The sequence below is a fragment of the Chanodichthys erythropterus genome, chromosome 2 (genome assembly GCF_024489055.1).
Source record: "Chanodichthys erythropterus isolate Z2021 chromosome 2, ASM2448905v1, whole genome shotgun sequence".
NCBI lineage: Eukaryota > Metazoa > Chordata > Actinopteri > Cypriniformes > Xenocyprididae > Chanodichthys > Chanodichthys erythropterus.
Genome location: NC_090222.1, coordinates 19,305,578 through 19,325,537, shown reverse-complemented (window position 1 = coordinate 19,325,537; position 19,960 = coordinate 19,305,578). Strand labels below are relative to the sequence as shown.

Genomic DNA, 19,960 nt, shown 5'->3' with positions numbered 1-19,960 from the left:
GACTAGTCATTATAAAGTACATCTTAACATAGTGCCAAATACTGATTTATAACATTTGACTATAGACTTAGTTTTAATTTTTATATATGTGTAAGAGACCCCCATCTTAAAATGTAAAGGTATCTATTTACATTATTGTATTACTGTGGAATTAATATTATAGTAAATATGTCTAAAATATTATTTGGAAAATATTTAGTTTTTATGAAGTTTTATAATGTCTTTCTCTACTCATTATAATACTACGGAAGAGGATTAGGGCCAAGCAATAATAAAAAATAAAACCATCTCGAGATTAAACTCGTTAAATTACGAGAATAAACTTGTTAAATTTCGAGAAAAAGGTCGAGATAAAATGTTGAGAATAAACTCGTTAAATTTCGAGAAAAAAGTCGTTAAATTACGAGAAAAAACTCGTTAAATTTCGACAAAAAGGTTGAGATAAAATGTTGAGAATAAACTTGTTAAATTCCGAGAAAAAAGTTGAGATAAAATGTTGAGAATAAACTCATTATATTATGAGAAAAAAGTTGTTAAATTATGAATTTGTTCTCATAATTTAACAACTTTTCTCTCGTAATTTAATGACTTTATTCTCATAATCTAACAAGTTTTTTCTCGTAATTTAATGAGTTTATTCTCAACATTTTATTTCGACTTTTTTTCGAAATTTAACAACTTTAATCTCGAGATGGTTTTATTTTTTTATTATTGCTTGGCCCTAATCCTCTTCCATACTGTTAGATGTATTATTTATTTATTTAGTTACTCATTTATTTACCCGTTCATTTTAACATTTTATTTATTTTTTTGTTTATACATTTATTTACTTTAATGTTTTTTGTTTTGTTTTTGTTTTTTTTACAATTTATTTTATTTTTTACATTTTTACTCTGTTTTTCTCTGAACTTTTCCACAGAGGCTAACACTTGTGGCCCCCTGGGCATCCCTGGAGCCCAGTTTGAAAACAAGATTGTTACAAAAAGCCTTATGAGATTTTTATTTATTTAAACTTCTTTCCATCCTACATTTGTGAACATCAAAATTAGGCCTATACAGTTTAACATTTTGTCAGTACATTTACTTTTATCTTCAAAATAACAAATAATGGCTAACATGCGACATTACACTTACGTTTTCATGACAACAAATTATTTTTCCATAATTTAATTCGTAAACTGCCTATCAGTTTTCATTTTCAGTAGTGTCTTGCATCATAATGTTGCTCAGAGTTTCATGTTATTACAGTTTATTGGCGCCTCTATCGGGCACTAGTCTGTTTTACACATTTATTGCGTCAGACGGATGCGCTTTACGACGGTTATTATGACTTTACGGCAGCGCCTGTGAAGCACTGGATTCTGTGCATGCTGGATTTAGGCTGACGTTTACCCACTGCTGCCTACAGGTGAGTTATTAATGCTCTTCAAATAGACTTTAACAAATACAGATACTGTCGTATTTGCGCTGATCAATAAAACTAAATGTGTGCTTGTGATTTCTTGACTTTAGTAGTCACAGCTCTGCTGAAATGAACACATCATGCGTTTAGCCAATTAGCCGGTCTATCTTTAGACTTCAGATCACTCAAGTTATTATTAAAGCATTACATTATAATATTAATACAACAAGGTTACTGAGTAAAAGAGTTTATTGTGATCTTAAAAATGAATAAATGTATTAAAGGAAATCTTAAATTAGTGAGGTCATACTCTGAATATGATCTGTCAGTAATGTTGTCAAGTCCAGTTTATTTGACAGTTTACTCAGAAGTACTTGTGACGAGGGTCAGACCACAGAAATGAAATGTATATAAGAAAAGTGTGATATGCAGTAACTGTAAATATTAATATCTTAAAAGTTTTGTTAATTGTGCTTTTGCTTTCATTTATGTATTGAAGGGCTGTGGTCGAACGATATGAGGTTTTCAATGACATTATCTATCATATACAGTTTAATGATATAATAATAGTCATTGTGACATACACAAAAAAGTAGAAATTAAATATAATTTTAAATACAACTTGAAGAGACACATATTACACATTATTCACTCATTTTCTGAAAAATGAATTATTAATTTACTCATAATATCTCCCTGTCAGATGGACACTCTTTACATCTCTTCCCACCCTGAGGACTTCAGGAGTTTGTTGCCCTTGATCGCTGCTGAATTCTGTCGATCTCCTCCACGAAAAGTCCACGAGGACCCTCCGGCTGAGGTGGCCAGGTCTCGTCCTGCACTGGTCTTAGAGGGCGGCTCGGTGCTCACCGGTGCCAATGCTGTGAGCTGGTACCTGGCAGCAGCGGGCAAACGGACAGGCAGCGATAAGAAGCAGGAAAGTCAGGTGTGGCAATGGCTGAGCTTTGCTGAGAACGAGCTGACGCCAGTGGCCTGCGCTGTTGCATTCCCTCTGCTGGGGATCATGGGAGTTGATAAGAAGGTATGTCTTTGTGTTTGCCTTGATGGTCTGATTGTCTGTGTATGTCATGTGTTGACTGATAGCAAAAGACTCATTCTTAGTGTATGGCTATGGCTCCTCATTCTTAGACTTTTTTATTTTACTGTTCACGGTTGAGAAGCTGCACTATCTTTGGTTGTAAATTGTTGATGTAATATTAACTGATCTTTAATTTTAGCTTCAGCAGAGTTCCAGAGCAGAGCTGCTGCGTGTTCTCAAAGCTCTAGATGAGACTCTAGCACCGCGGACATTCCTGGTAGGAGAGGGCGTGACTCTGGCGGATATGGCTGTTGCTATGGCAGCACTGCTGCCGTTCAAATATGTGAGTGCACATCTGTAAAACTAAATCATTTTAACTTGTTTATCATGACGGCTTGTATCATTAAAAGGGATAGTTTACGCAAAAATATTGGAATTTTGTTATAATTTACTCACCTTCATGTTGTTCCTCACCTGTATGACTTACTTTCTTCTGTGGAATGTAAAAGAAGATATTTTGAAGAATGTTTCCGCTGTTTTTATCCATACAATGAAAATCAGTGTGGTCATAAAACAATGTTGCATGACATTGTCTTTCATTTTATGGGCAAAAAAAAAAAAATTTTCTTTTGTACTTCACAGAAGAAAGAAAGTCATACAGATTGGTGTTATATTAGTATTATTTATGTACTGTTATTGTATTTATAAATTAATAAGCTTTTTTATTTTTATATTTTCTTTTTATTTTAATTTAGTTTAAGTTTTAGTAATTTAATTATTTTTTTTATTAGTTATTTGTTTTTATATATTTCTATATGGCATTAATTTATTTTTATTTAAATTTTAGTACTTCAGTTTAAACTTATTTATTTCGGTTAGTTGCCAATTAAATCAATTTGAATTTCAGTAGCGATTTTTAAATAGTTTTTTTGTTTTAGTTAACAATAACAACACTGATATAGGTTTGGAACGACATGAGTGTGAGTAAATGATGAACAAATTTTCATTTTTTGATGAACTGCTTCAACAAGTACTTTTCTTTTTTTAAGGCATTGGAGCCTGCAGACAGGAAGTCACTGGTGAATGTAACCAGATGGTTTAATACCTGTGTGAACCAGCCACAATTCCTGAAAGTGTTGGGTAAAATCTCACTGTGTGAGAAAATGGTGCCTGTGACCACCAAACCCAGCGCTGCCGCCAGTGCCACATCAACTGCTGCTTCTGACGCTGCTACACCAGACAGCACACCTGGTAATGGTAAGGATGTGTGTATTTGGAAGTAAAAAAAAAAAAAAAAAAAAAAAAACGTTGTAGTGTTTGGAGGTATTTTAAGACCATTATAAATTAGTAGATTGAAACATCAGCTCACATGTTCTATCAGCTGTCAGAGTCTGAAAGCATTTATGAAGTCTATGTTGCCTCTGAATAATTAGTTTGTCCTCTTGTCCTTGTTATTCTTAGGTCCTCCTAAGACGGAGGCTCAGCTGAAAAAGGAGGCAAAGAAGCGAGAAAAGATGGAGAAGTTTCAACAAAAGAAAGAGATGGAGGAGAAGAAGAAGATGCAGCCTCAGACTGAGGTTAAGTGATGGTCTCAGCATCTTATTGACACTGTCACCAACAGAGATAGACAGACAGATGATCTTGCCATATTGTTTATTCTTCCGTTCCCTCCAACAGAAAAAGGCCAAACCTGAGAAGAAGGAACTGGGTGTGATTACCTACAACATACCCACGCCTTCTGGAGAGAAAAAAGGTGTGCTTTTGCTTCCATTAGCAGTAATTGTATTTTTTAGATTTGCCATGAAGCCATTTAGTCATTTATGTGTCTCTCCTCATGTGTTTCAGATGTCTTGAGTCCTCTGCCTGATTCTTACAGTCCTCAGTATGTAGAAGCGGCTTGGTATTCCTGGTGGGAAAAACAAGGATTTTTCAAGCCTGAATATGGGGTATGGAATGAATATGAAAATAATAATAATGTATTCTTATACTCTAATATAAAAAACACTGTTGGTACACTACCATTCATATGTTTAGTTTTTTAAAGAAATTAATACTTTTATTCAGCAAGGATGCATTAAATTGATCAAAAATGACAGTAAAGATATGTACAGTCAAAAGATTTCTATTTCAAATAAATGCTGTTCTTTTGAACTTTCTGTTCATCAAAGAATCCTGAAAAAAAATGTATCATATTTCCACAAAAATATGAAGAAGCACAGCTGTTTTCAACATTGATAATAATAAGAAATGTTCTTGAGCAGCAAATTAGCATATTAGAGTGATTTCTGAAGGATCATGTGACACTAAAGACTGGAGTAATGATGCTGAAAATTCAGCTTTGCCACCTTTTTAAAATATATATTATATATTAATATTATATTTACTGTATTTTTGATCAAATAAATGCAGCCTTGGTGAGCATGAGAGACTTCTTTCAAAAACATTAAAAACATTTACTGACCCTAAACTTTTGAACGATACTTTATTCATGAAATGATATTTCTACTGTTTATTAACCAGAGAAAGAATGTAAGTGAGCCAAACCCACGTGGCGTGTTCATGATGTGTATTCCTCCACCTAATGTGACCGGATCCCTCCACCTTGGTCACGCTTTGACCAATGCAATTCAGGACTGCCTGACAAGATGGTAACCAGTCATATTTGTTAAAAATATTAAGTTACAAGCCACGATGTTGCTGTAATGTAGCTGTAATAAACATTAGACAAGCATATAAAAGTCAAGACAAGATACATTGTGGCTGATTGTTAGTGTTAGGATCACTTTAGATAGCTTTGTAACTGTAGTTTACGATATGGAGCCTATGACAGAAATGTCAGAAATAATGATATGTTTAATCATTGGTTTGCTTTGATGTGGTAATGCAGGCACAGGATGAGAGGAGAGACCACACTGTGGAATCCCGGCTGTGATCACGCTGGTATCGCCACACAGGTGGTGGTGGAGAAGAAACTGATGAGAGAGCGGCAGATGAGCAGACATGATCTCGGGAGAGAGAAATTCATCCAGGAGGTCTGGAAGTGGAAGAACGAGTGAGTTTGTGAAGTTAATGAGAATTCTGGAATGGGGATGGATAGTTCCAAGATCATTAAATAATTAAACAAATTATATGAACAAATTTCTCTTCCTTTTGGCGTTGAACAGAAAGGGAGATCGCATCTATCACCAGCTGAAGAAGCTGGGCTCCTCTCTGGACTGGAACAGAGCTTGTTTCACCATGGATACTGTGAGTACAATGCACAAAAACCCAAGCATAATATAGACTTAAAGGGTTAGTTCACCCAAAAATCATTTAATACTCACCCTCATGTCGTTCCACACCCGTAAGACCTTCGTTCATCTTTGGAACACAAATTAAGATATTTTGATTAATCTGATGGCTCAGTGAGGCCTGCATTGACAGCAATGCCATTGAAAATCTCAAGATCCATAAATGTACTAAAACATATTTAAAACAGTTCATGCGAGTTCAGTAGTTCTTCCTTAATATTATAAAGCGACGAGAATACTTTTTGTGCGCAAAAAAACCCTAAATAACGACTTTTCAACAATATAGCGATAGGCCGATTTCAAAACACTGCTTCGGAGCTTTACGAATCGTCAAAATCACGTGATTTCAGCAGTTTAGCCGTTTGATAGGAGATCCGAATCACTGATTCGATTCGTAAAGCTCCGAAGCAGTGAACTGTTTTAAATATGTGACCCGCTCTGGCGAAATGAGTCGGAAGTCGCAACGTTCTATTTTAAGATATGGGCCGATAATGTGGAAAAACAATGAAAAAATCGTTTTTTTTTTTTTTTTTTATTGTTTTTTTTTTAAGCTAATTTCAAAGAACAGACTTTCAAAAATAATCTCCCAAAGTTTCGTAGTCCAGATTATTGAGTAAAGGTATTTAAATGGCTATTAAATTTGACTATTAAATTAAAACTATTCAGGGTATGACTTTGACTAGGGTATCATTTTAAAGCTTATTGTCTCATCTTTCCATTGATACCAAAATCAATTCTGAAATTTGGGTCCCTGTGACTCATTTTGCTGGATCAGGTCGCATATGTTTTTATTAGCTTTAATGGAGCTTGAGATTTCAATGGCATTGCTGTCTATGCAGGCCTCACTGAGCCATCGGATTTAATCAAAATATCTTAATTTGTGTTCCGAAGATGAATGAAGGTCTTACAGATGTAGAACGACATGAGGGTGAGTAAGTAATGACAGAATTTTCATTTTTGGGTGAACTAACCCTTTAATAAGACCACCCAGGTATTAAATGACAGCCATTGTTACATTCTTGTTAACAAGCTTCTCATCACTAAGTGTCATTATTTAATAATGGATAATCTGTCTGCTTGCAGAAACTGTCATATGCAGTCCAGGAGGCATTTATACGTATGCATGAGGAAGGTGTGATCTACAGGAGCAAGAGACTCGTCAACTGGTCCTGTACCCTCAACTCCGCCATCTCTGACATAGAGGTACATTCATAACATATATGGGGTCAGTTTTGGGGCTTTTTATTTTTTTGTTTATTGTTTTTTGAAAGAATTGAATACTATTAATTAGCAAGGATGCACTGAATTTATCTAAAGTGCCAGTAAAGAGTTTTATAATAGTATTTTCATGGTTTCTACAAAAATGTTAAGTAGCACAACTGGTTATAACTTTCATAAAAATGAGTTTTAAACTATCCAAACAATCCAAATGTATCCATCAGTTTGTTGACAGTTTAACTATACTTATGTCAGAAAGTAGCTGATGACTGAAGTTCCATTTTTACTAACAGTCTCAGAGTCTCTGTTTTCTGAGGTCACCTGATGTATTTTGTGTTCTAGGTCGATAAAAAGGAGCTGACAGGGCGAACCCTTCTTCCTGTGCCGGGTTATAAGGAGAAGGTCGAGTTTGGAGTGCTGGTGTCCTTCTCTTACAAGATCGAAGGATCAGGTGAGGGTTGTGTCTGCAGAAATGAGGTTAGAAGAACTGACAAGACATACAGAGGTTTATAAAATGAAATATTCACCTGTAGATGAGGAGGTGGTAGTGGCCACCACCCGTATTGAGACCATGCTTGGAGACACAGCTGTAGCCGTCCACCCTAATGACCCCAGATATCAGGTGACTCCAAAGTTTCCTTTTAATAACTCGTGTGTTTGAGAAATGCTCTTGAGAATGTTTTTGAGTTAATTAACTCTTTCTTATCCAGCATCTCAAAGGAAAGATGGTCGTTCACCCGTTCTGTGACAGAAAGATGCCCATCGTGTTTGATGACTTTGTTGATATGAGCTTTGGAACAGGTAATAAATGTTACAAGGACAAAAACGTCTATTTTCTGGAAGTTTGTCTTTCAAGTTGCCGTCTTCAGTTTACAGTGCAGTGTTGTTGTACAGGTGCTGTGAAGATCACCCCTGCTCATGACCATAATGATTATGAGGTGGGAGAGAGACACAAACTGCCCTTCATCAACATCCTGGATGAAAATGGCCTCCTAATCAATGTTCCTCCTCCATACCTGGTAGGCACACACACACACACACACACACACACACATTTTGTGATATCTTTGACCCTGTTCACACCAGGTATTATTTTAATCTCTTCACAAATATGATAGAAGAGTGACAAATTGTTCTTTGGTGTTTTAGGGGATGAAGCGCTTTGAGGCAAGGAAAACTGTGCTCCAGGCACTGAAAGATAGAGGGCAGTTTAAGGAGGTTAAAGACAATCCGATGGTGGTGCCCGTCTGCAGGTTAGACACTGAATTCCACTTAACTCCTTAACTCCCTGAGGTCTGAAAACGCGCCGGCGCGTTTTCAGGTTTTTTTTCCACATTGCAGCAAACAGACTTAAAATACTCCGTCATTTTTTGTCATAGAGACATAAGCAATATATCAATTGAAATTATAGAATATCTTCTTTTATTTGTATACACTCAGAGTAAAAACAAAATGTTGTGCTTTTTGCAAAATAAAGAAAACTAAAATGATGTATGATCTGTCCTCTCCCTCTGAACAAAGTTTAATCTGATAGTTCTCAGAAAATGAACTATAATACTAATCACAAAAAAATTAGACTTATGTCTAAAAAAAAACGTTGAAATGTCAGATTTTAAATCAAAGTCAAATCGTGTTTATGTAATCTGTATGAAAAGAGACACATGTCAGAAATCCGTGATTCAGCTCATTATCTGCTAATGCGGCCACTCCCACGGAGCCAGCGCTATTCAGAGGCAAATTCAGAGGCAATACATGCATTCATTATCTCAATCGTGTATTTATTGTCTTGAAAAGTGTTTATCTGGATGTTAAAGCCATGGTTAGTGAGCTCTGGAAGACATTAGTTCCTGGTTCTTCTTCTTCTTTAGAATAATTTGTGGACTAAATGTGCACAGAGAGCGCCCTCCGGCTGCAAGTATGAATTGAAAACACCAGCGCTCATAGTGATAACAATGAATATAGAATAAATATAACTCCTCTGTATAGAAAATTGACACAAACATATGAGAATCCATAAATATTTCTCCAAATGTGAATGCTTTAAAACTAAAAACCTATATTCAGACTGTTTGCATCACAGAAATACATTATATTTTAAAGAATATATTAGAATACCATTATTTTAAATTGAGCTGAGACATGATTACAGAGGTTTTTTTCACAGCCTACCTGACTGAAAGGCTTCATTAATAAGCAGCACCATTAGAGGTTCTTTATGCGATTCTTTTGTCTTCTCAGGTGTAAATCGCCCATTATTCATGATGATTCAAGCCTCCACACATACTGTTTCTTTACAAAAAGTGTCTTACAAAAACTAAATCAATATATTGTTTTATATGAACAAGTAGGCATTATAATTTACATAATTTTGAAGCAAAAACTCTAGCCTACAACCCCCAATACCCAGGTGTCTTGTAAACACAGATTTAATATTTATTTTTGGCCTTATTTCATTTACTTAATTTTTTTGTTTTTTCAAAAACCACGCATAAACGTTATTCCTTCAAAAACACAAACATGTGCATACATGTTCCTCACATATTATTGTAGCCAAGTTTGTGCTGAATACAGTGTAATGACACCTTTGTCATTAATATGTTTATGAACAACTGAAAAAAGCACAAATGTCAGGGCATGTCAAAACTTCTCCAGGCCCCAAATCAGCCTCAGACTCCAGAGGGTTAACATTCAGTTGTTTTTTTTTTTTAGCTGGTAGATCGCTAGGCTGGTCTAATAAGGTTTTGGACAACAGGGAAGTTCCCTGAAGTTCCCTGAAAGTGTCCTATAGCTCGCAAATCTTTATTTGCAATGATTTATAATAAATCAATGGCATATTTGAATTAACTTGCTAACTTTCACAGCCAGCGTCATAGAATTTGGTAACCGAACATGTTGTCTATCACCAGATGTGATCACCAAGTGCCTCCTAGTGGAATAACAAAGAACTTACCAATGAAAGATCTACAGTTAAAAATACAGAGGGAAAAAAAACAATTCTGATTTAATGGTGACTTTAATTCCATTACAGCTGTTATGTTAACATGCACAAAGCAATCGATGAGCATATGTGTGTTTCTCAGCCGTTCTAAGGACATAGTGGAGCCTCTGCTGAAGCCTCAGTGGTACGTGGACTGCAGAGAGATGGGAAAGCAGGCTGCAGATGTCGTCAGAAATGGAGAGCTCAAGATCATCCCTGATCACCACCTCAAAACCTGGTTCAACTGGATGGACAATATCAGGTGACCCTTCTATTTCAGCTCAGATGTTGTCTGCTGGAGTCACTGTGTGTGTGTAGTAACACTTTTTGGGTATCAGGGACTGGTGCATCTCACGACAGTTGTGGTGGGGTCACAGGATACCAGCGTACTTTGTGACTGTGAATGATCCGTCAGTCAAACCAGGCGAGGTGAGCAGAGACACAACAAAATGCAGCCTGCTGTATGTGTTCTGGATTCACAGAGATGGGGGGAATTAAGATGTTGTTTGCATTTAGGATATGGACGGACATTATTGGGTCAGCGGTAGATCGGAGGAGGAAGCCAGAGAAAAAGCTGCCAAGCGCTTCAATGTCACCGCAGATAAAATCTCTCTACGCCAGGGTGCGAGTCTAACACACCCATTCTTTCATTACTACTGAGTCATTTTATCTTTCTGTTTTGTTTATGCATATTTTTACCCTCTGGCATCATTAAAGCATCTTTCTTTCTTTCTGTTTGTGTTTCAGATGAGGATGTGTTGGACACTTGGTTCTCCTCAGGGATCTTCCCCTTCTCCATCTTTGGTTGGCCCAATGAGGTCAGAAATTAATACAGAATACACACACTCATGTATAAGACTCAAGTGTTGTCTAAACTTGCTCATCATGTTTTATAAATTTGCATTTATAAAACATGAACTATTCTAATTACATTTCTTTATGGTTATATACACATTATATAATGCAATTATTTCAGTTAATGTTTTCAATGAAAGTTTTTATGAAGTGCTACAGAGAAAGTCTAAGTTCATGGGTCTCTGCAAAAAAAAATAAAAAAATTAGTATTAGTATTTGTATTTAGTATTTGTGCTATTATGTCATATTGTCAATAATATACAGACTGCAGTGATTATGTAATTTTGCAATATTTGTATGTTAGTCAGAGGACCTGAGAGTCTTCTACCCAGGAACGCTGTTAGAGACGGGCCATGATATCCTGTTCTTCTGGGTGGCTCGTATGGTCATGATGGGTCTCAAACTTACTGGAAAACTACCTTTCAAAGAGGTGGGCGTGTTTTGTTGTTGTTGTTGTTTTAAAATATGTATTTTCTCTATTGTATATTTTATTTTTAGCTTCTGGAGCTGCAAAATGTAAAGGTTTATGTCTAATAGACTGTTAATCTCCCTCTCAGATGTATTGAGGTGTGTCAGTTCATTCAAAACTAGTGTAACTTAGTGTAATCTAGTGTTTCATATAATGTGGTGTAAATCTGGTTTGTTCTTTCAGGTGTACCTGCATGCAGTGGTACGAGACGCTCATGGCAGGAAAATGAGCAAGTCTCTCGGTAATGTCATCGACCCTCTGGACGTCATCACTGGCATTTCACTGGAGGTAGCTAAACTACTGACTCTTGCATTAACCCCAATGTGGCTACATAAGGTGTCATTGCATAAAATGAATTTGATGAATTTGAGGATTGCGTGTGTGCGTGTTTGTGTGTGTGTGTGTAGGGTCTTCACGCTCAACTAACAGACAGTAATCTAGACCCTCTGGAGATTGAGAAGGCCAAACAGGGACAGGTATAACCCGTTTTCTATTAGCTCTTGTAATCTTTTGCTATTGTACCTTTTTAGCTGCTGCTATGCTTTTCTGTTACATTCTGTTCGTGTATGTGTCTGCTCTATAGAAATCTGACTATCCCAGTGGAATTCCAGAATGCGGGACTGACGCGCTCAGATTTGCTCTATGTGCTTATACCAGTCAAGGTAAAAAAATAAAATAAATAAATAATCGAATGCATATCTACATTGTCTTGTCAGTTAAAAGTAGAAATATTATCATAAAGCCCCCAATATACTCACAGCCGTAGTTCTTTTCCATTATTTGCTTTTGGGTAAAATGAAATTTGAAATACCTTGGCAGGAAAATACTGTTATTGAACTTCCTGATGCCACCCATGCTGCTGGGAGTAACTTTTAGATAATATGTAAATTTGAGCTGCACACTTTCCTCTCAATAACAAAATTAACCGCCAACAAAAATGACAGTGGTGAGAAAAAAGCAGTTAAGAAAAAATGTGATCATAGCGATGTGGATGTTTTCACCGGCTCTGCAATTCAGCACTCCAGTCAAGTTTATTTATATACCACTTCATACAATACATTGCTTGATAATAAGCACCAGTGTCACTTTCGATTAGAAATATAACTTCAATTTCTACTTTTAAAAAGCAGCTCTCTGGTGTATTCATGCATCTGACCTTGACAGATTTTTATCTCACAGAAGGTTGAGCTTTTAGAGCCACAACTACCTATTATGTAATTGCCACTGACCAGTGATAGTTCGAAGGTGTTTACCATCCAGAGCGAACTTTTCCAGAAAGTTCACTTTAGCAAGCAGTTTCTAACTCCCAAAAAACACACAAGACAAACTTTGTTTTGGCCTGATTAGTTTAAAGTATGATAAGGTACATGGATGTAACCAAATATATAAGATTGAAATATATATTGACAAACCTATATTGATATACCAGTACTCTGAATATATGGGTGGATAATAATAATAATAATAAAATATGTTCTGATAAAGTATTACTTTGTGCTTTTTTTGTTTCATCTACCAGGCAGAGACATTAATCTGGACGTGAACAGGATTCTGGGATACAGGCATTTCTGTAACAAGCTGTGGAACGCAGTGAAGTTTGCCATGAGGACCTTGGGAGAGGGATTTGTTCCCTGCGTAAAAGCTCAGGTGAGAGAGAGATGGACAGGTGGAGGTGATGGATAGATGGACGATGTGTCAGGACATTGTGCACAACATGCAAACATACACTTTGTGGTGAATTGTGGGTTGATTTCCCTCTCAGTTAATTTCTAAACATGATTGTGTGTCTCTCAGCTGTGTGGCAGTGAAAGTGTGTCTGATCGCTGGATTCTGTCCCGTCTGAGCGCAGCAGTAGCGCTGTGTGATAACGGATTCCAGGCCTACGATTTCCCGACAATCACCACTGCCATCTACAATTTCTGGCTGTACGAGCTCTGTGATGTTTATTTGGTAATGAATACACACACTTGTTTTGGCCCCTTCATTTGTATATCTAATTTTGTCTCAGCACACATTTCTAATAAGCTTTCGAATTTTGTGGGGAGTTTAACTTTGAGACTTTTTTTTTTTTTTTTTTGCACATATAGGAAAGTGTGAAGCCAGTGTTGAGCAGGACAGATTCAGAAGGACAAAAACAGGCAGACATCTGCAGACAGACTCTCTACACCTGTCTGGAGGTGGGTCTCCGCCTCCTGTCTCCTATCATGCCTTTTGTTTCTGAAGAGCTCTTCCAGCGGTTGCCAAGGAGACGGCCTCAGGACAGCCCCGCCAGCATCTGTGTCACACCTTATCCAGAAACTTCAGAGGTGAGCAGGAGTCAAATGTAGGGCTGCACGATGAATTGAAATACAACTGAAATTGTGATAAGGATTAGTGCGATTATCAAATCGGAAAGGCTTCAAATTAAATAAATATATGCAGTGTATGTTTCAGAGTGAAGCGTGACACTGTTCTGTGTTCTTACACATGAGCAGATTATTATTAACTGATGTTTATAGGATCTCAGAACAGCTTGGTGCGCTTAACAACATTTGGGAAAGCAATAGGTGCCAACCATCTTCCTATACTTGTAATGAGAAGCTTTTATGAAAGTTGCCATCGAATGTTTTTTTACAAGATGTATATAAGTCTAAGGTGTCCCCTGAATGTGTCTGTGAAGTTTTAGCTCAAAATACCCCATAGATTTTTTTAAATTAATTTTTTTAACTGTCTAATTTGGGGCATAATTAGAAATTCGCCGATTCAGGCTGCTGCCTCTTTAAATGCTCATGCTCTCCGCCCCCGGAACTCGTGCTTGCCTTAAACAGTGCATAAACAAAGTTTACACAGCTAATATAACCCTTAAAAAGGATCTTTACAAAGTGTTCGTCATGCATACTGCATAAATGCGTCGGATTATGTGAGTATAGTATTTATTTGGATGTTTACATTTGATTCTGAATGAGTTTGAGGCTGTACTCCATGGCTAAAGCTAACATTACACACTGTCGGAGAGATTTTTAAAGAATGAAGTTGTGTTTATGAATTATACAGACTGTAAGTGTTTAAAAATGAAAATAGCGACGGCTCTCGTCTCTGTGAATACAGTAAGAAACGATGGTAACTTTAACCACATTTAACAGTACATTAACAACATGCTAACGAAACATTTAGAAAGACAATTTACAAATTTCATATTATCATGGATCATGTCAGTTATTATTGCTCCATCTGCCATTTTTCACTATTGTTCTTGCTTGCTTACCTAGTCTGATGATTCAGCTGTGCACATCCAGACGTCCTGCCCTTGTGTAATGCCTTAAACATGGGCTGGATAATGGGGGGCGTACATATTAATGATCCTGACCGTTACGTAACAGTCGGTGTTATGTTGAGATTCGCCTGTTCTTCGGAGGTCTTTTAAACAAATGAGATTTATATAAAGAGGAGGAAACAATGGAGTTTGAGACTCACTGTATGTCATTTCCATGTACTGAACTCTTGTTATTCAACTATGCCAATATAAATTCAATTTTTAATTCTAGGGCACCTTTAAATTAATATATTAGTATTGCAATTTTACAGCTGTAATGTAAAATAAAATTACTGGTTTATATTTGTCTTAAATGTGTAATTTTAATTAAAATATTACAATAGTAATATTTCTTATTTTGCTTTAATTTATTAATTTTACTATTTTTATTTATTTTATTTTATAGCAATATTATTATATTTTATATCCATATTTATATATAATTACAACATTTGTTTCAAATTGTGCAGTTCTATTAGATGCAATGTGTCCTAGTAGTTATGCATTGGTCTGGTAAAAATATAAATCTATTCTGATAAAGAATGTGTCAAGACACAGGATACAGTCATCATGCTTTTGGCAAGAAATTTGTGTGGTTTACTTCAGCCAATGAGCCAGTTTTATTAGACCTGAATCTAAGAAGTATTTTCTGGTCAAAATCCCAGAGAGAACCAGCTAGTATAAAAAAGATCAAGTTTTAGATAACAAACACTTTATTAATCATGATATAGTCTTTGATGTCCCACTATAATGAGTTCTTTAGAGAGTTTTATCATGGATCATTTTTCATCATTTATGGAGGGGAGTGTAGTTAAATGTGAAGGTGACTGGAATAAATATAACCTTTGGAAATTCAATAACATAAAGTTTAAATTACATGAAGAGTGGGAGAGGAAACCATCTGAAACAAATGCAACCTGTGGTGGTTTCCAGTATAAATGGTGTTTTTTTTTTTTTGGTTGTAGTTCTGTTGGCACAGCGAGGAGGTCGACCGTCAGATGGAGTTTGTCATGTCTGTGGTCAGAACCATCCGATCACTCAGGGCCGATTACAACCTGACCAAGACCCGCGCTGACTGTGAGACATCACGCATTACACTGCACACTCATTTCACACTGACTAGATTCAGCTAGGGATGCACCAATCAAAGGCCTGGATCAATATTGGCACCTATATTAAAGTGTTAGTTCACCCAAAAATGAAATTTCTGTCATTAATTACTCACCCTCATGTTGTTCCGAACCCGTAAGACCTTCGTTCATCTTTGGAACACATTAACATTAATGTTATGAAGTGACGAGAATACTTTTTGTGCGCAAAAAACAAAACAAAAATAACTTTATTCAACAGTTTCTTCTCTCTTGAGTTTAAATTGTTTTATCTCTTAAATTGTTTGATAAAAAATATGTATTTTGACAGTCTTAAAGGGATAGTTCACCCAAAAATGAAAATTGTTTATCTGCTTACCCCCAGGGCATCCAAGATGTAGATGACTTTGTTTCTTCAGTAGAACACAAATGATGATTTTTAACTCCAACCGTTGCAGTCTGTCAGTCTTATAATGTGGGTCAATGGGAACTTCGTCTATAAGAGTAAATAAAACATGCACAGAGAAATCCAAATTAAACCCTGCGACTCGTGACAACACATTGATGTCCTAAGACACGAAACGATTGGTTTGTGCGAGACACAGAACAGTATTTATATAATTTTTTACCTCTAAAACACCACTATGTCCAACTGCGTTCAGCACTCGCTTAGTGAGGTCTGATCGCGCTCTGACAACGGAAGTGATATCTCGCACTCATTGAAGTATACGCGCGAGACATCACTGCCGATGAACATCACATTTTCATTTTTGGGTGAACAATCCCTTTAACTAAATTATAAAGTTTTATCTTTGTGTGAAAAACTATGGATTCTAAAGGGGGAAAAATATGTACCTCTTCTGGGTTAAAATGGACCCGAATGCGAAAATTCCACTGTGTCAAGACATCAAAAATACATTTCTGAGACTGAAGTGTATTTGAGTTTCAGAACAATCGTGCAGTTCATGAGCTTCATTATAGAGTCACAAGAGGGAAATGTTGGTGCATCTCTAGTCTCAACATTAACCACATCACACACACAGGCTGAGGTTTACACACAACCTACTGACCATAAATGTCATCATCAGTTGAGAACCTCACAGTCTTTGTATGATTTCATCTTTTATTAGCAGACACAAATGTAATTCTTGTGTTTAATCTCTTTCTCAGGTTACCTGCAGTGTGTAGACTCTGATACTGCGGCTCTGGTCCAGACATACAATCTTCAGATCCAGACACTGTCTTACTCTCAGACCATTCACCCAGTGGTTGGAGGCGACAACACTATCCCACAAGGCTGTGCGGTGGCCATCGCCTCAGATAAATGCACTGTTCACCTCATGCTGAAGGTAAAAATGTTGTTGCATGATGAGAATGTGTTTTCACTTGCACTTACACCTGAAGGCGATTTATTCTAGTTGTCATAATCCCCACCACAGCTTCCAAATTCAATAATTAAATTAATCAGCCGGAAATGAAGAGATAAAGTTAATTTAAATATGATTCTCCAAAAATAACATCAGCACATGCTCAAAACCCAATAATCTTGTTTGGCTTTGCATCAAGAATTCATTTCCCCCTCCTACAGCATCACATTTTAATGAGTGTAATGAGCTTTCTGTGTCTGTAAACACGCCAGTTTCGAAATCCTTTTCTCCGACTCAGGGTTTGATTGACTTGGAAAAGGAGGTCACTAAACTGACAGCAAAGAAAGGGGAGCTGGAGAAACAGATGGAAAAGTTGAAGGAAAAGATAGCCAAGAACGACTACAAGGAGAAAGTTCCTGTTAAAGTGCAGGAGGCAGATGCTGAGAAAGTAAGTAGGATGGAGGGGAAGCAATTTGTCTGAGAAAATGGTCTTAAATTACAGTTCTCTAAAGGTTCTTGTCTTAAAGAAAAATCTATTTTGTTTTTTTTTTCCCTTTCCAGCTGAGGCAGAATGAAGCAGAACTGCAGAAAGTGAAGGAAGCCATCGAGAACTTCAGAAAGATGATGTAACAACTCACCTTTATAATGTTTTTTTGTTTTCTATTGTTTATGAACATTGAAATCCTTTCCTTTGTGTTTGTCACTCAGTCCTGTCTACTGAACAATAAAGTGGGAAAGCTTGAATAAAAATCAACCTGAGGTTAAATATCAAAAATTGTCTCATTTGTGTAATTTAACCCTTTCATACATGAATTATGATAACCACAGTCAAGTTTTTTTTTTTTCTTTTCTTATGTGATTTTATTGCTTTGAATTTTAGTCAGTGTGACTACAGTGGTTCAAACTTCATGTTATGAAGCAACAGGAATACTTTTTGTGCGCAAAAATAACGTATTTTATTCAACAATTTTTCTCTTCTCTGTCAGTCTCCTACGCTGATCACATGAGTGAGAACGTGTTTACATCATAACACCGGCTCAATATCGGCCTGTACATGTGAGCAGCATGACACATACATGTGATCCTGACGCAGGAGCCAACCAATACTGAGTTGGCGTTCTGACATTGAACACGGAAGTGCTGCACTGTGCTTACTGCGTGAACAGCGTAGAAGAATGACGGGAAAAGTCGTTATTTTTGTTTTGGTTTTTTTTTTGCGCACAAAAAGTATTCTTATTGCTTTGTAACATTAAAGGGTTAGGTCACCCAAAAATTAAAATTGTCACTAATTACTCATCCTCATGTCGTTTTACATCGTAAGACCTTCGTTCATTTTCGGAACACAAATTAAAATATTTTTGATAAAATCTGATGGCTCAGTGAGGCCTCCAATTAACACTTTCAGATGCCCAGAAAGCTACTAAAGATGTATTTAAAACGGATCAAACTGCCAAAGTCACGTCCCCCTAGTGGTGAACCATTGAAATTACGAAACACTTAACGTAACAAAGCCTAGTTTACTGAAATCACGTGACTTTGGCAGTTTGACACGCGCTCCAAACCACTGATTCGAAACAAAAGATTTGTAAAGCTTTGAAGTAAGCTTCATGAAGCAGTGTTTTGAAATCGCAATCAATAGATATTGTTGAATGAGGTCGTTATTTTGTTTTTTTGGCACACAAAAAGTATTCTCATCGCTTCATAACCACTGAACCACTGTAGTCACATGAACTGTTTTAAATATGTCTTTAGTAGCTTTCTGGGCATCTGAAAGTGTTAATTATCTTGCTGGCAATGCAGACCTCCTGAGCCATCAAATTTTATGAAAAATATCTTAATTTGTTTTCCGAAGATGAACGAAGGTTTTACGGGTGTGTAATGACATGAGGGTGAATAACTAATGACAGAATTTTCATTTTTGGGTGAACTAACCCTTTGAACCACTGTTGTCACGTTAACTATTTAAATGAAAAAAAAAAAAACCTTGGATTTCATCAAAAATATCTTAATTTGCATTCTGAAGATGAACAAAGGTCTTATGGGTGAGTAACATATGACAGAAATGTCATTTTTGGGAGAACTAACCCTTTAAGAGGTACTGTATTAAACAATACAGTAATAGCAGAGTAATATTGTGTACATTTAACAAACCAATGAATAAAATGATATATAAAAAAAATAACACACAGCTTCAATTATTGCAAATGCAATTGCGTTTGTTCCTGTTTGACCATCAAACAAAGAACTTCAAACAAGATGAACTTTGCATGTCTTTGACATTAGAACATGAGGACGTGATTCCATCAAAGATCTCTACAAGCAGTAAAGGTACAACTCTGGAAAACCAACTCAGACTATGTATATAACACTCATGCTCCCTCCAGTCTACCAGTATTTATTTACCCTTATTAGCTGATAATTGTGATTATGTTTATGTTCAAAATGGACAAATTTAGCTCTCTTCTCTGAGAAAACCTCAAACTGAAATCTACATTGATCGACTGAGATTTTCAAACTGGAAAAATTAATGATCAGGAGTTTTCAAATCTCATCTGAAATGAGCAGTAAGACATTACATTGATAATAATAATGTTTCTTGAGCATCAAATCAGCATATTAGATTGATTTCTGAGGGATCATGTGACACTGAAGACTGGAGTAATGATGCTGAAAATTCAGCTTTGATCACAGGAATAAATTACACTTTACTGTATATTGACATAGAAAACAGCTGTTTTAAATTGGAATAATATTTCACAATATTACTGTTTTTGTTTGTATTTTTAATCAAATAAATGCAGGCATATATAAATGCATATATATTATAGTGTGTGTGTATTTATATATTATTATATATGTATATACAGTACAGTCCAAAAGTTTGGAATCACTAAGATTTTTAATGTTTTTAAAAGAAGTTTCGTCTGCTCACCAAGGCTACATTTATTTAATTAAAAATACAG

General features: G+C 36.1%; 1 protein-coding gene across 1 annotated transcript; it reads left to right on the top strand.

The window, feature by feature from the left end:
* The first annotated feature begins 1,320 nt into the window (after nt 1-1,320).
* Nucleotides 1,321-17,792, top strand: vars1 (valyl-tRNA synthetase 1). The gene is made up of 31 exons (XM_067393399.1): nt 1,321-1,408; nt 2,106-2,444; nt 2,641-2,784; nt 3,491-3,698; nt 3,903-4,018; nt 4,119-4,194; nt 4,287-4,387; nt 4,962-5,089; nt 5,329-5,493; nt 5,606-5,687; nt 6,815-6,934; nt 7,292-7,400; nt 7,483-7,571; nt 7,660-7,750; nt 7,844-7,968; nt 8,099-8,202; nt 10,030-10,188; nt 10,265-10,355; nt 10,443-10,548; nt 10,674-10,744; nt 11,086-11,211; nt 11,434-11,538; nt 11,658-11,726; nt 11,834-11,912; nt 12,770-12,897; nt 13,045-13,200; nt 13,338-13,556; nt 15,508-15,619; nt 16,801-16,979; nt 17,296-17,445; nt 17,559-17,792. Exons 2-31 carry the CDS (start codon nt 2,106-2,108, stop codon nt 17,625-17,627), a joined length of 3,816 nt encoding a protein of 1,271 aa, XP_067249500.1. The 5' UTR covers nt 1,321-1,408; the 3' UTR covers nt 17,628-17,792.
* Nucleotides 17,793-19,960: the final 2,168 nt, after the last annotated feature.